The sequence below is a fragment of the Corylus avellana genome, chromosome ca1 (genome assembly GCF_901000735.1).
Source record: "Corylus avellana chromosome ca1, CavTom2PMs-1.0".
NCBI classification, from domain to species: Eukaryota; Viridiplantae; Streptophyta; class Magnoliopsida; order Fagales; family Betulaceae; genus Corylus; species Corylus avellana.
In genome coordinates, this window is record NC_081541.1 from 24,535,586 (window position 1) to 24,552,385 (window position 16,800).

The 16,800-nt window shown below is 36.8% G+C and overlaps 1 protein-coding gene across 1 annotated transcript; it reads left to right on the plus strand.

Moving 5' to 3' along the window:
* The first annotated feature begins 10,942 nt into the window (after window positions 1-10,942).
* LOC132167846 (uncharacterized) lies at window positions 10,943-11,998 on the plus strand. The gene has a single exon (XM_059578882.1). It carries the CDS (start codon window positions 10,943-10,945, stop codon window positions 11,996-11,998), a length of 1,056 nt encoding a protein of 351 aa, XP_059434865.1.
* The last annotated feature ends 4,802 nt before the right edge of the window (window positions 11,999-16,800 follow it).

Below are 16,800 nucleotides of genomic sequence, written 5' to 3' on the forward strand. Positions count from 1 at the left end.
AAACATTTTTCAAGAGATTTTATTACAAGCGAAATTAGAAAACATTAAACTTTAGTTGCGGAATATCATATCATTACAATAACTTATATGAAAAGACTTTGAAAATTAATAATTATTCCCACCCCATTTCGGCCTCCTATTCCAGCATCCTTTCTACCTGAAAACAAGAAATAAAACTGAATGAGCCCAAAGGGGGGCCCAGCAAGTAAAATCCACAACCATAAATAGTTTTACTCCTTGTTCTCAGTTTTGAAAAATCATTTTCGCAAATAAATATAATTCTAGCCATAATAATATCTGTATGTACGGTTGCATCTCCCGTAACATATACATACTATTACATCTAGTAATAGATCATCGTTGTAAATCATCTTTATAAATCATCATCATAATGCATCATTATAAATAATCTTTGTAAATCATCATAGCATATCATCGTTGAAAATATGGTATCATTTTCTCATAATAGGCCCATGTACACTATTACCCCTGTGTACGAGGGTTGCGGGTCCTTGTGACCATGGCACTGAACTGTGGCCACAGCCATGCCCGACCGTCAATTAACTCTTTCTTGGTGCACTCAACGGTCTAGTTGATGGAATACCACCTTCTGGCATAGCCTCCTTCAGTGGTTTCGCCTCCATCCGAGTATCGGTACCGAACTCTCATCTTTACTTATCTTAGGGCCAAAAATACTCTCCTCCATACATGTGCCCTCATTTCATAAACATTTATCTCATCTCTTACATGTGCCCTCATTTCATAAACATTTATCTCATCTCTTGTACTTTTCTTTGTACTTCTTTTGATGCATCTTAGGGCAACATGTAGGAGGGTTTATCATCATTTTTCTTTCTTATAATCATCATCATTTCTCAACTTTCTTTTCTCAAATTGAAAACCTTTTCAAATATAAACTTGTTGTACTTAGAAAGCGTTTAAAGAAATAGAAACTTTCTAGATAATTCATTTAGAAATCCTTCATGCATGCAACATAACTTCATAATACGTAAATAAAATAATCATTTACAATTTACTAAAGAATGAATAAATAGCATGACATCAAGTAACTTTAGAAGGGGTAGTGAATTTACTTACTCTAGACTGAAGTTAAAAGTGGTATGAAGGAATCTAGTTGCTCCAATATGACTAACACCACTAGTATATCTTTTGAAACTAATTTCTAAAGTCCGCTATCTCTTGTGTTATTTCTTTCTTGTAGCGCTTGGTCTTGCCCTTTCTCTCTCTGTTCTGAGTAAACACTCTTAGAAAGAAGAAAGACCGAGTAAAAAGCGGAAGAAGGAAGAATATATGCAAGAGATGGGAGAGGAGATGAGTGGTGAAAATTGTGAAGGAGAAGAGCTCTATTTATAGGAGAAAATCAAATACTATTTCACCAACCCTATACTATTTCACCAACCCTATACTATTTCACCAACCCTATACTATTCTACCAACCCTATACTATTCTACCTATACTATTCTACCTTCTTATTCTACCATCCTTATACCTACCATTTACTATCTTATTATTTCACCAATTACCATTCTCTAATTACCACTCTCATAAATTTCCCAAGAATTAAAATCCTTAGCTACAATGGATATAAAAATAACATCATTATCAAAATAATCTATTTAAATAGCTTTGAAAATTCTGGGACACCACATAATTAATCGTTTCCATATGTCTATCATCTTCCTTCTCAAGTGCTTCACCCTTGTCATGTAGTTGCCACTTTTATTCCCCAGGTCTTTAACCCTTGCCATATAGGAGGAATGACTGCCCCACTGTTTTAGTGGTAAGGTAAGGCAGTTATAACTGCTAACCGCCTTCATTTATATATAATAATATAAATATTTTATATTAATAAAATATATTAATTTTTTCATTTGTATTTAGATTAATGGATTTGGGCTATTTATGACTATGTACGTGAAACATATATTGAGGTATGTGATGTCTTGGGCTAAGCCTTATTCAAAAACATTGGCCGGCTCAAAAAACACATTTTTTTTCCATCTTTTTTGGAACATTTTATTCTTAAACCCTTAAAATAAGCCCAAAAAATAGGCCAATCCCATAAAATAAGCACAAAAAATAGGTCAATTAAAGGTCCAAAACACTTAAAAAGCTTAAAAACCATATAAAAAAAAAAAGGCGGTTATAAAACCATCGATTATTGGATTGAATAACCACTAACCGCCGGTTATAAAATAGCCACTAACCACCTAAGCGGTTGCGGTTATTAAAAATCGATAATTGCCCAAGGCGATTGCGATTGTGATTATAACCAATCACCGATTATAACCGTTTAAGCACCCCTACATATAACTATTATTTTCATTATCCAAATCTTTAACCTTCTTCAATAGCTCAGGTAATACCTCTACACCTCTCTCACATATTAGTTTGTCCAGGCATTTAAAAAATAGGCAGCCTTCTTTCTCTGCATGTTGGAAGATAGCATACTAGTGAACTGATTTAAGAATTGTTTGGGATTAATATTTCAAATTGTATGAAAATAGAGATTTTTAGCAAAATTCCAGCCATCAAACTACTTATGTTCGAATCATAGGTACTACCACTCCAAAATCGTCTCTCGGGGTTATCCTTAGTCCAGGTGTCCTCAACAGTGCAGGTAAATCGCAATGACCCAGAACATCTCACAATGGCCCACCAAAGAAGACTTCACGTTTGCTCAAAAAAAAAAAAAAAAAGAAACAGAGGAGGCTAGCGTTCATGTGATTTGGCGATAAAGGGGGAACTCGGGATGCAAGATGAAGATGAAGGCAATTATTTTACTGACATGGCATTAAAAGTGGTCGAGTGAGCTAAATAACTTGGCATATTGGGCAATGTCGCGTTTTTAAAAGGGCTTAGTGGCGGTGATGTGGAACAGCATTAGTTTTATGAATGAAAAATAGATGAAGGTACTATTTTCATATTTACCAATAAGAAAGATACCATTTATGATATTGAAAATTCTAAAACGACTTCAAACGACACTTATCCAAATGTCTAGGTGTTTCACAAAGATTATGCAGAAATAGATCTAACCTAGCAATTAAAAATCAACCAAATACAAATACGAAATAAGCAATCAAGAACACAGATATTTGGTTACGAAGAGGAAACCATTTAGAGAACTCTCTAAATGTAAAACCTCTCCGGGGCAGCCAAACCCAAGAAATCAATCCACTATACGAAGAATAAGGAATACAAGAAGAATTACAAAACCTTTGCAATTTACTCTTCCTTGCACACGACAAGTGACCCACTTGACTTCTACCGCAGTAGCCCTTTCCAAAACATCTGGCACAATTCTTCTATAAGATTTCCTTTCACCGGAACTCCGATTGGCTTAACGTATTTAATCTTTACTCACTAGAACAATATCTCTCTCTAAGCTCTCTGTATTTGCTCTCAAAATACGTACATATAATCGGCAAATCAGATCGTTTAAATAGAAATAAACGGCAATTTAGCGGCCGTGTTCGGACAGGGGTAAGTGGGTGTCCGGACACGGCTAGGGTTACATATGCGTAAACCCGTGGTGTCTGGACATCCAAGTCTTGTGTCCGGACAGGCCATATAAAATGGACTTGCTGGAAATTGGGTCCGGACCAAGCTTCCAACGGTCCGGACCTGACTCTCAATTGCAGCTTTCTGGAACTTGGGTCCGAACCCAACTTCTGGCGGTCCGGACAGGCATTTTGGAAATGCTATCCAGTCTTGATCAACAGCTCTGATCGATGGGCGTTTGTGGTCCGATTGAGCTGAAAATTTGCAGGGACGTTCATGACACATGAATCTACATTATGAACAGTGGAGATTGGATTCTGAGCATTCTATATCAGTGTTTGAGCTTATGAACAATAGCTTCTGCATTTTTGAACTGAATTAAGCCAACACAAAAACTAACAAACTCCCCCTTTGGCAATTCAGTGACAAAACCAAAATGCCAAGCCAATCCCATCATCTCCCCATATTTGCTCCCCTTTTTTGTCACAGAATGACAAAAGGTCTTCATATTTCTTGAAACACTTCACAAAATACATCAAGGCATATGTGGAACATGAATACAGAAATAAAACTCATGATAAAAAAAATGACGTAGAATGCAAGATCATGAACACACATCACCAAAAACTCCCCCTCAACATATGACTCAATAATCAACAAGAAGCTAAAAAAGCAAAACATGTTTCTCCCCCTCAAAAGTCAAATGAACACACATGATACACACATCAATGACTTATGTATAGCACAATGAATATCTCAAACATGCTCCAAATATGCAAAATATATATGAGACTAGAAATTGCAAGAAACTCATATTGCTTAACCCAAGCAAAGAAAAATGTTCCATTCAACCCATGCTTGTGTGGTGTGTGTGTAAGCCATCCAAAGAGAAAAAATTTCAACTTACAAAATGAGGAGAAAGTTTCACCACCATGAGGTTTTGACAAGTATATCAAATCAAAAGTCAAACCTTATCATACTAGGGCCTAGCCACTCCCATCCTATACATTTCTCTTTGTAATACATTTTGCACAAGTTTGACACAGTGAATTAAATTCCTTTTGGAATATGATCTTTTGATTTTATTTATTTCACTCTCTTGTTTATTTTTCTTTTTGAGAAAGTGTCCATAAACTTTTGGTGCTTATCACAAAAGAGAAAGCAAGAATTTTTAAGCCCTAGGTTCAACTAGCATATGGTCAATTTGAAAAATATAACTAGTCAAAAACCTCATATGGTTACCTAACAGACCTCACAAATAAAGTGAAACAAAACCTCAATTTAAGCTTAAATGTGCACAAGAAATAAAGCGTAGGCAAAATGTACCACATAAGCTCAGGCTTTACGTAACCACAAACACAAGTCTATTGACATAAATTTTCATCTCATGCATATTAAGAACATTCCAAGACGCAAGGAATTAAATCTTTAAAAAGCAACATGAGAAATTAATGGACTATCTAGGTACATAAGACAAAAGAAAGAAAAGAAAACAATCAAAGTAACATATTTTTGTCTTTTTGAAATTTTTCACAAAAGAAATGCACATGAACGAAAACAAATGCAAAACAAACAAAAATGCAATGCATAAAGAAAAAACAACATGCTTGAATTGAGATTACAACAAGCAATACATGAATGTCCTTTACTATTAAACTTTCATCACATTTTATAGGTCCCACTACAAAATAATGATTTGGTTTAATAACTACTTCTAGGTCTTCACAAGACATTACACATTCATGAACACTTGATTAACAAGTAGACAAAAATCTTGGTGGTCTGCACACAACATCTCATCTATAAGCCTTTCAAAGATCATAACATATGAATTTCTTGAAAAGTCCTTTATGAATATGCCTCATAACAAGAATCTCCAAACAAACATGTATACACTCTTCACACAAAAAGTGTAACAACAAAAAAATTGCAATGCATAAACTAGAAAGCGAAAAAAAAAAAATGTAAAGCAAAGAAAAACAACATGCTCTAGGATTTTCAAAAATAAGCAAAACAACAATTCCTAGACATGTTATTTACTCACCTAAATTTAGGTGAGATCACTACCACTCCCCCTCAATGGGTGAATGGTATCAACCTTCTTAATCCAAACTTTCTTCATATTGGGGACAAATGTGCGACTCTTGTCCAAATCATTTAACTGGGTGATAACACCCCTTAGCATGTTGAATAATTCCTCATGACTATTCCTATAACGAAAATAATCTCTTTTTGACTCATGATTATTCAACTGAAAACAATTAGGGCGAATATGCCCAATCTTACCACAATGATGACATGTAGGAATGAACCTTTGAGAAGGTTGGTTCCTTGCAAGGTAAACAAAGTTGGAGTTGCTTCTAGGTAAAAAGTGCTCAACACGAGAGTACTTACCTTTCTTACCCTTCTTACCTCTTGAGGTCGCAGTAGCTGTTTTCTTCTTTTTCTTTAAGACTTCTTTTCCTCTTCTTCTTGAGGAGTGAACAGCAACTAGCTTATCTTTATCCAATGGCTCTTCCAAGTTTTCTGTTTCAACAAAAACTTTCTTGGAAGAAGAAGCAAGGTTAGAGGAATGAGCAACAATCTTGTCAAAATCAATCCCAAGTTTATCACAAGTAGATTTTTGGGTATGCAAAATTTTGTCAAGATTATCGTTAGAGAATTTTTCCAATAGAGTTTTGGACTCTTTTAATTCATTCTCTAATGACTCAACTTTATTAGCAAGATCATGATTTTCAGATTTCAATGTTTTACACAAATCAAGAGAATCACTCAATTCACCAATTAGCTCATCTTTATCATGTTCAGCCTCTCTGAGTTTCTTTAGATTCTTGGAATTAATAACTTGAAGGTCAAAAAATTTCACAAACAACAAATTATAAATCTCTTGAAGATCAATTTCATTATCAGAATCACAATCAGAATAATATTGTTTACCAGAAGACATAATAGTTTCAAAACAATTAAGAGTTTGGGACATCTAGAAAGTATATAGGATCACACTCAGGAATTTAATCCTTTGATAGAGTGAACCTGCTTTGATACCAATTGAAAATTCTAAAATGACTCCAAACGACACTTATCCAAATGTCTAGGTGTTTCACAAAGATTATGCAGAAATAGATCTAACCTAGCAGTTAAAAATCAACCAAATACAGATATGAAATAAGCAATCAAGAACACAGATATTTGGTTACGAAGAGGAAACCATTTAGAGAACTCTCTAAATGTAAAACCTCTCCGGGGCAGCCAAACCCAAGAAATCAATCCACTATACGAAGAATAAGGAATACAAGAAGAATTACAAAACCTTTGCAATTTACTCTTCCTTGCACACGACAAGTGACCCACTTGACTTCTACCGCAGTAGCCCTTTCCAGAACATCTGGCACAATTCTTCTATAAGATTTCCTTTCACTGGAACTCCGATTGGCTTAACGTATTTAATCTTTACTCACTAGAACAATATCTCTCTCTAAGCTCTCTGTATTTGCTCTCAAAATACGTACATATAATAGGCAAATCAGATTGTTTAAATAGAAAATAAACGGCAATTTAGCGGCCGTGTCCGGACAGGGGTAAGTGGGTGTCCGGACACGGCTAGGGTTACATATGCGTAAACCCGTGGAGTCCGGACATCTAAGTCTTGTGTCCGGACAGGCCATATAAAATGGACTTGCTGGAAATTGGATCCGGACCCAGCTTCTGACGGTTCGGACCTGACTCTCAATTGCAGCTTTCTGGAACTTGGGTCCGGACCCAGCTTCTGACGGTCCGGACAAGCATTTTGGAAATGCTATCCAGTCTTGATCAACAGCTCCGATCGATGGGCGTTTTGTGGTCTGATTGAGCTGAAATTTTGCAGGGACGTTCATGACACATGAATCTACATTATGAACAGTGAATATTGGATTCTGAACATTTTATATCAGTGTTTGAGCCTATGAACAGTAGCCTCTGCATTTTGGAACTGAATTAAGCCAACACAAGAACTAACAGATACAAAATAATACTCAGGTGGAAAAAATAAAATCGTTAAAACCCAAGTACCAAAATAACATTTTTAACCCTTATTTTAATGCTTTCAGTATATTTATTAGTGAATATATGTGTGATTGCCAATTTTAAATTCTGAATTATAATACGAACACCTATTCAACTTCCTTCTAAGTGTTGTTCGGAGCCTCCGGCAATTACTTTCAACAATTACTCATATTCATTATCAGACTAATTATTTGTTCCTATAAAAAAACAAAAGGTAACCATGATTGTTCATACGAGGCCTTGTGTTGTTCCTATCAAATGCACCATTATTATTTATTATTATTATTATTATTATTATTTTGACATGTTCACACAAGGGAAGGAGGAGGGGAAGAATTCAAACTAGTGACTTCCGCTTTATGATGCGAAATTCATAGTTGATTGAACTACCCTTTAAAGACATCAAATGCACCATTATTGTTTAGTAGACTTGAGCAACAAAAAGAACAATATATAATTGACCGATAGCTTGATGCCTGCATATTACCTCGAAAAAGACTGGTCATTTGATTTCTAAGACGCATAAGATTGCTATGATTCGATCTGTAGCTCTTTGGTTGAATTCAATTTCTTTCAGGATAAGCCAATGGACATTCTATTTCCAAAACATTTCTGCCTTTCAATTGGGCACCAGAAGATTATAATTTATAATGTTCACGACTAGCTCTGTGAGGTTTTTTATTTTTTTATTTTTTAGATTACAACCAGGACAGGTGAAAGGACTAAAATTACATAAACAAACATAAATAAATAAAATAAAATAAAATAAAAGATGGGTCTGTTTGGGATTGAGGTTTTAATAAGTGCGATTTTAAAAATTGAGTTTTTAAAATTGTCACTTTTTAAAATCGCAAAGGCGTTTGGTAAAACATGTTAAAAAATATTTATTTTTATCAAATATTTGGGCAGATTAACCGAATACCGATTACCGACCGATTATCGACTTTAACCGAATCGATATTAACCGTAACTGATAGTTATTGGTCGGTAATCGGTTAAAAATTTTATACCGATCGGTAATCGGTCGGTTAAAAATTTTTTATCGAAAAACCGGTATGACTGATATGACCGATAAGCTATTTTAATTTTTAATTTTTTAGAATTTTATATTTATTATTGTAGTGGATCAATATAATTAAAAAAAAAAAAAAAAAAAAAAGCTTCAATAAGCTATTTTAGCAAAAAAATACTCTAAAATAACTAATTTTTGATAAGCTATTTTAGGTTTTAGCCCAACAAAATGTAATTGGGCCTCCAAAACAATTAATTTTTTACCCAATTAGCAACCAGCAAAAGTCCAATAAAAAGCCCACAAAAGCCCAAATTGATTTAACCGACTGGTTAAACGATTACCGATATGACTGATAATTTTTGGTTAACACTTCTTATCGGTCGGTAATCGGTTAAGATTTGGTTAACCGATAGCTTATCGGTTAACCGACCGATAAGCCCATTAACCGGTCCAAACTGACTGATACCCAGCCCTATGTGAAATCGTGATTTTGATTTAAATTCGCGTTTTTTTAAAGAAGCACATCATAGCTTACTTATAGAAATTGCTGATTTTTTTTTTCCTATTTTAAATTAAGTGCTTTTTAAATCGTAATGCTAAACGCCTTACATTTTACAATCTTTTAAAAACGGAGATTATTCTTGTGAAATTGTAATTCCAAATTCTAATACAACCTACTCATAATCAGTATGAATAAACAAAAACAAAAAGGGAATATGTCTGATGAATGATATAGTTTTATAAATGGGAAAAATATAAAAAAACCCTCCAAACTATTAGTCATTTCCATTTTAATCCCCTAATGTTCAAAAAGTGATGACGTAACCACTCAAACTACCAAACAGTTGCATTTTGGCCACTCTGTTAGTCATTACCGTCAAATAGAATGGAAAATTCAAAACTACATCGTTTTGGTAAGGTTAAAGTACTAAAATGTCATTTTGTTGAAAGAGAAAAGAAATTAAAACAAGCAATCAAAACAGCGCCGTTTTGCTTGAAATTATGGTTTCCTTACCCTTATCAAAATGGCGCCGTTTTGGTAAGGGTAAGAATTCCTGAACGGAAAATAAAACAAATGGCAAGCCAAGCTGTATTTACTCAAATTTCTAGTAAAAAATTATACAAGATACGAACAAGAATTTTGAACGTCCTTTGAGCTTTATTTCTTCTAATAAAAAAAATATTTTTGGAGCTGAATTTTCTCTAGATAAAGAAATTTCTGCAATTTAAAGACACTTTCTTCCCTAAAAGTTTTCTTCAAATGAGAAGAAAATTTGGTCCTGGTAGCACACAAAGCATCAAGCCTAAAGGCTCGTCCTCTTTAAGGCAAACTGTTCCTTAGGCCGTGTCCCCGGAAGAAATCCTGAGCTTTACACCCAATTCGTGAGAAAATGGCGCTTTCCGGTAATCGGAGATCTGGTCAGAAGCCCCGGATACTCCAGTTAAGAAAAGAAAAAAAGAAAAATCATCAAATGGGTTAAAAACCCACTCTTAGATATTGAATCCAAAATCTTAACTCAACGATCACCAGAATGACTGAAACTAAAAGGAAATAACATAGCGAAATAGCAAAACCCACATTCTTCTTCTTGGGCCTAGAGTCCCCTCCGGCACGCCAGGGGTCGGGGGAATTTTGTTTTAATTCTTACCCTTATCAAAACCGCGCCGTTTTGATAAGGGTACGGAAACCCTAATTTCAAGTAAAATAGGACTATTATGATTGCTTGTTTTAATTTTTTTTTTCCACAAAAGGGCATTTTAGTAACTTAATCTTATCAAAATGATGTAGTTTTGAATTTTCCATCCTATTTGACAGTAATAACTAACGAAGTGGCCAAATGCAACTGTTTGATAGTTTGAGGGGCTACTTTATCACTTTTTGAACATTAAGAAGTTAAAATAAAAATGGAGAAACTATGCCCAACTGTCACGATGCATGAAGCGGAAAAGGTGAGTGAATGTACAGGTGTAAGTCTGCATGCACCTGGATTGGGCTACACGACAACCTGCCTAACCAAGGGAGCCACGGGCCGGGGGGAACAAAATATGAGTCCGGGTAAATATATGGGGCCTATATTTTCAGAAGTGGAAAAAAAGATGCAGGGAGAAGAGTTTAGTTCCAAAGGAGCTGGCGATACTGACCTCAGAAGCCCAGATAAAGCTATGGGAATTGGACAGAAGAGAGGTCGGGGAGAAATTGAAACTCAATCCGAATTTTCTACAAATTTGGAGGGACCACGGAGAATAAGTGGCCAAGCTCATGTACGCCCAGCTACGAAGGGACGGAAACTGAGCAGTGAGACAAACAAATTAAATGGTTCGGGGATGGCGGGGGCTGTGGCGCAGCCCCGCCGACCGCAATGATGATCATTACTTGGAACTGCCGAGGGCTTGGGAACCCTCGGACAGTTAGAGAGCTTTGCTGCTTGGTAAAGCAAAAGAAGCCCGTATTGGTTTTCCTAATGGAAACCAAATTACGGAAGGATAGAATGGAGAGTATTCGATGTAAACTCGGTTTCTTGAGTATGTTTGTGGTTGATAGTGTGGGGAGAAGTGGAGGTTTAACCCTCTTTTGGGGAGAGGAAATATGTGTTATAATCCAAAATTTTAGTCAACGTCATATCAATGGCGTCATTAAAATTTCGGAGAGGGACACGCCATGGAAATTCACAGGTTTTTATGGCCATCCCCAAGTGGCTAAAAGAGAAGAAGCATGGGCTTTACTCCAATATCTTGCCCATTTGGCCCCTAGTCCATGGGTTTGCATCGGTGACTTCAACGAAATTGTGGAAAGCTTGGAAAAATTGGGTGGGGCAGGACGTGCAAATAGCCAAATGCTAGCCTTCCGCCGAGCCCTAGAAAATTGTGAACTTTCGGACCTTGGGTTCCGAGGCCCGAAGTTTACTTGGAGCAATTGTAGAGAAGAGGATGAATTTACTAAGGAACGTTTAGACAAGGGTGTGGCAAATTCTGAATGGAGAAGTTTGTTTCCGGAAATGGAGGTGGTAGTAGAAGTCTCCATTTGCTCTGACCATACTCCTTTAATTCTTTATCTAGTGGGAATTGGCATGCATGGGAGGGGGAGCCGAAGCTTCCGATATGAGACAAAATGGAGGTGTGATGAGGGCTTTGAAGCGATTTTACAGCAAGCTTGGGTTCCCACAACTAACATAGATAATGGGTGGAATGCTGTTAGTTCAAACTTATTACGATGCCAAAAATTTCTCATGCGCTGGCAGAAGGGAAGAAATGAAGATACTGCAGGGAAAATAAAAAATTTACAAAGAAGGCTACGTGTACTACAGGGGACCGAGGATGAGGACGTGGGGGGAGAGACCAGAATTGTCCAAAAGGATCTGAGTTTATTGCTGGAAAAATCAGATTCTCAGTGGCGGCAGAGAGCAAAAATAAACTAGCTGTGGAGTGGCGATAGGAACACAAAATTTTTCCATTCTTGTGCAAATTCACGCCGAATATCTAACACTATTTACGCCATCACAGATGCTGAGGGGAGATTATGTTCATCGGAGGAAAAGGTACAATTAGCTTTTGTTAATTACTTTGATGGCTTGTTCATTTTTGAGAGTGTAGGAAATATGCTACCATGTTTGCAACCATTAAATTGTCGGGTTACAACGGTAAGGAATGGTTTGCTCCTGCAGCCGTTTACTAAGGAGGAAATTTTTTTGGCACTTCGACAAATGGCCCCTTTAAAAGCCCCGGGTCCTGATGGGTTCCCTGTAGAATTTTATCAGAAAAATTGGAATCTTGTGGGGGATGATATATGCCGTGCTATTATTGGGTCACTCAATTCTGGGTTTATGCCTGATGTTTTGAATGCGACTAATATCGCTCTTATACCGAAGGTAAAAAATCCTACCAGTGTGACGGAATTTTGGTCAATTAGCCTTTGCAATGTGACGTAGAAATTACTATTTAAGGTGCTTGCAAATAGATTGAAGAAAATTTTACCCCAAATTATTTCACCAGTTCAGAGTGCTTTTTTACCAGGGCGACTTATTACCGACAATGTATTAGCAGCTTACGAGACGCTACATACTATGCATGCACGACTGAAGGGGAAGAAAGGTTTCATGGCGGTAAAATTAGATATGAGTAAGGCCTATGATAGGGTGGAATGGCGGTTCTTGGAGGCAGTTATGAGGCGGCTGGGCTTTGATCCACGGTGGATAAATCTCATTATGATGTGTGTAACATCGGTCCAATATGCTGTTGTGGTTAATGGGAAACCGTGTGGAAAAATAAAGCCGCAGAGGGGATTGAGGCAAGGGGACCCTATTTCACCTTACCTTTTTATTATTTGTGCAGAAGCTTTGGGAGCATTGTTGACAAAAGCAAATGAGGATGGGGCTTTGACGGGAGTTCCTACTTCTAAGAGGGGCCCTCGTGTAAGCCACTTATTCTTTGCCAACGATAGCCTTCTTTTTTGTAGGGCTACTCGTGCCCAATGGGAGAGTCTTACAAATGTTCTACTGGTTTATGAAAAGGTGTCGGGTCAACGCCTTAACGCTGGTAAGACTTCTACTTTCTTTAGTAAGAATACTTTCGTGGAGGATAAGGAGGAAATTTTGGAGGTATCGGGTCTTCCCTCGACTCAACGATACGACACTTATTTGGGCCTCCCAGCTCTCATCGGAAAATCTCGAATGGCGGCTTTTAAAGGAATCACTGACCAAGTATGGAAGAGACTTCAAGATTGGAAGCTAAGGTTTTTATCTCAAGCTGGTAAAGAAATACTTCTTAAGGCGGTTATATAAGCGATTCCTACTTATTGCATGAGTGTGTTTCTTCTCCCTCGTGCTCTTTGTGTGGAGATAAATTCATAAATGTGGAAGTTTTGGTGGGGCCATGGAGAAAAAAAATCTCGGGTGAGTTGGATGAGTTGGGAGCGTATGGGGTTGTCCAAAGAGTATGGAGGGATGGGTTTTCGTGATTTTACAAGCTTTAATAAGGCTCTTTTGGCAAAACAAAGCTGGAGGCTTTGGCACCAACCGGATAGTTTAATTGCCCGCATCATGAAAGCAAAATATTACCTAAAATGTTCTATTTTGGAGGCGAATGTGAGAAGGCGACCTTCTTTTGCATGGCAGAGTATCCATAGTTCATGCGATCTTCTTAGAGAGGGATTGATATGGAGAGTGGGCAATGGCAGCAAAGTTTGAATTTGGAAGGATAGGTGGATCCCAAATCCATCTACTTTCAAAATTATTTCTCCGCCAACTCATCTAGACCCAGAGGCAACGGTTAACTCCTCATTGATGTTGATTCGAAGTGGTGGAATACCACTCTTTTGGCTTCTCTATTTACACAGGAGGAGGTTAAAATGATAAAGGAAATCCCTTTGAGCTGTACAAACCAAGAGGACTCTCTCATTTGGAGGGGCACAAAGAATGGGATTTTTTCGGTCAAAAGCGCATATCATATGGAAAAAGAGTTGGTTCATCGAAAGAAGGCAACTAGTTCTTCCGCTATGGGGAGCTGTACATTTTGGAGGAAATTATGGGCTTTACCGGTGCCTAATGTGGAGAAAAATTTTCTATGGAGGGCCTGCCAAAATATCCTCCCAACCCGGGAAAATTTATTCAAACGAAGGATTATCTTGGACCCCCTTTGTCCGGTTTGTTGCCTGGAGGTGGAGTCGGTTTTTCACATTTTGTGGCAGTGCCCATCGGCTAGGGATGCGTGGTCTATGGCCAATATAAGTCTTCAGAAATGCTCGTTTTCTGGAACACATTTTCTGCAGCTGCTGGAGTACATGTTCGATAGATGTGGCCAGGAGGATTTGAGGCAATTTTCTGGTGTGGCCCGGCGTCTTTGGCTGAGAAGAAACAATATACTTCATGATGGCACCTTCACACACCCGAAGGTGTTAATTGCTCAGACAAATCAGGCTAGAGAGGACTTCGATTTGGCCCAAGACCGTGATGAAGCAGCCAGGAAATCCTGTGAAGTACAGCCCATGACTAATACCAGGAGTTGTTGGCAAGTTCCGATCATGGGGTGGGCAAAAGCGAATTGTGATGCAGTTATAGCGAGACAGCAAGACCGCATGGGGCTTGGGGTGGTAATCCGAGATTCTTGGGGGAATATGCTGGCAGCAGAATGTGTGGTTCAAGAAGGTTGCTTGGCTCCGGCAGCAGCAGAAGCAAAGGCATTTCTTTTGGCCATACGGTTATGCCATGATCTATGTCTTACCCAGGTACACTGTGAAGGCGATGCAAAATCTGTGATAGACTCTGTAAACTCGGAGACGAAGGATTGTAGCTGGATGGGGCATATCATTGAGGATATAAAATTGGAACTTCGGGTTTTTCAAGAGTGGAAGCTAACGTTTACTAGGAGGGAAGGGAATCATGTGGCCCATTTACTTGCAAAATATGCAGTGGAACATGACCATGATTTTTGTTGGAGAGATATACCCCCTGATTGTATTTGTGACGCTTTGTTACTTGAGCAATTTGCTCTTGTTTCTTGATATATAATGAGAAGGTTATTCTTATCAAAAAAATAATAATAATAATAATAATAATAGACCAAGCTAGCCTTACTATAATTAACTTGAATTGGTCACTAGTTCAAATTCTCCATCTTCCTCTTGTGTGGACATGAAAAAATAAAAATTAACAAACCCCACATTTTGCCATCAAATGTGAGGTGGCAAAGGGGCACATGCTCAAATTTATTTTTATCATTACAAATCTTTTAATTTTTTAAATCAAAATCAAAATAATTAAAAACTAAGAAGAATAAAAAAGAGGTTGCAAGAAAAATACTCTTGGCCCTTGGGGTTGGTTTGACCACCCCCAAGGGTGAAGCTCGGTCTGGGGTGGCCGAAGCCAACCCTATGCTTGCAACCACTTTTTTCTTTTTTATTTTTAGTTTTAATTATTTTTTTATTATTTTGATTTTGATTTACAAAATTAAAAGGTTTTTAATAATAAAAAAATAAATTTGAGCATGTACCCCTTTGCCATTTCACATTTAACGGGCAAAATGTTGGGGTTTGATTGTATTGTAGCATTTCCCTCTTAGAAATGTTGGCACAATGTACTAACCAAGGCAGGTAATATTGCTACAGCCTATCGGCTCAATTTATAAAATTGTTATGTTTATTAAGGGAAAAATGTAAATTTGGTCCTCATGGTTTATCTGATTTGCAATTAATTTTCTGTTGTATCTAAATGGACTCAAAGGTCCTTACAGTATACCAGCAAAATAATTTAGTTCCTACAGTCAAATTTCGTTCATTGACTTAACATATTTTGATAACGTAAAACGTTAGAGCCAATAAAAATGAGATACTTTGTCCTATTTAAGTCCGTGGCATACTAATGAAATTTGTTAAATTAGTGGACGAAATTTGACTGTAGTGGCTAAATTATTTTTTTGGCATACCTCAGGGACCTTTGAGTTCATTTTGATATCACATAGAGCTAATTGTAAATTAGGCAAACCACAAAGACTAATTTTATATTTTTCCCGTTTATTAATATTAAAGAATTTTGTCTAATTTTTCCAACCGAATTAAGAGAAAAATTCAGTTCGTATTGTGCAGTAAGAACTAGAGGTGAAAATGAGAATACAATTATTAACAATATCTGCATCAGAAGCGCATCTGCATAATGTGGTTAATTATTACTTGTAGTAGGTACCGCATTCGCATCCACTATCTTCATTTGTGCAGTTATTACTTGTAAGTACCACATTCGCATCCACTATCCTCATCTGTGTGGTTATTACAGTTGTTTTCCATTTTCTGAGATAATGAGGTTTTGAGCCTTGAAGTTCTAATTCCTGGTTATAATAAATACAAAAATGCATTATCTTTTTTTTTTTTAATTATTATTATTATTATTATTATTATTCTTTTTAACATATCCACACAATAGGAGGGATGATGGAATTAAACTAGTGACCTCCGCTTCATAAAGCATGATTCCCAGCCGATTGAACTACTTCTTGAGGACAAAATGCATTATCTAGTTGAACATTATTATTTAAAGGGAAATTACATATAAACTCCTTAGGTCAACGCGCTTTTATTAAAAACTCCCTAGGTGTTTTTTTTCCGAAAATTGACTCCCTAGGTTAATCGAAACTACAATAAACTCCCTACTGTCAAAAATTTTTAACAGTCATTAGGGCCACTCAAAACTCACCGTTTTACCTGATTAAAATATTAATTTTTTACTAATTT

Excerpts from the sequence above, each read along its gene's own strand:
- LOC132167846 (XM_059578882.1), top strand. The coding sequence starts at position 10,943 with ATGATGATCATTACTTGGAACTGCCGAGGGCTTGGGAACCCTCGGACA.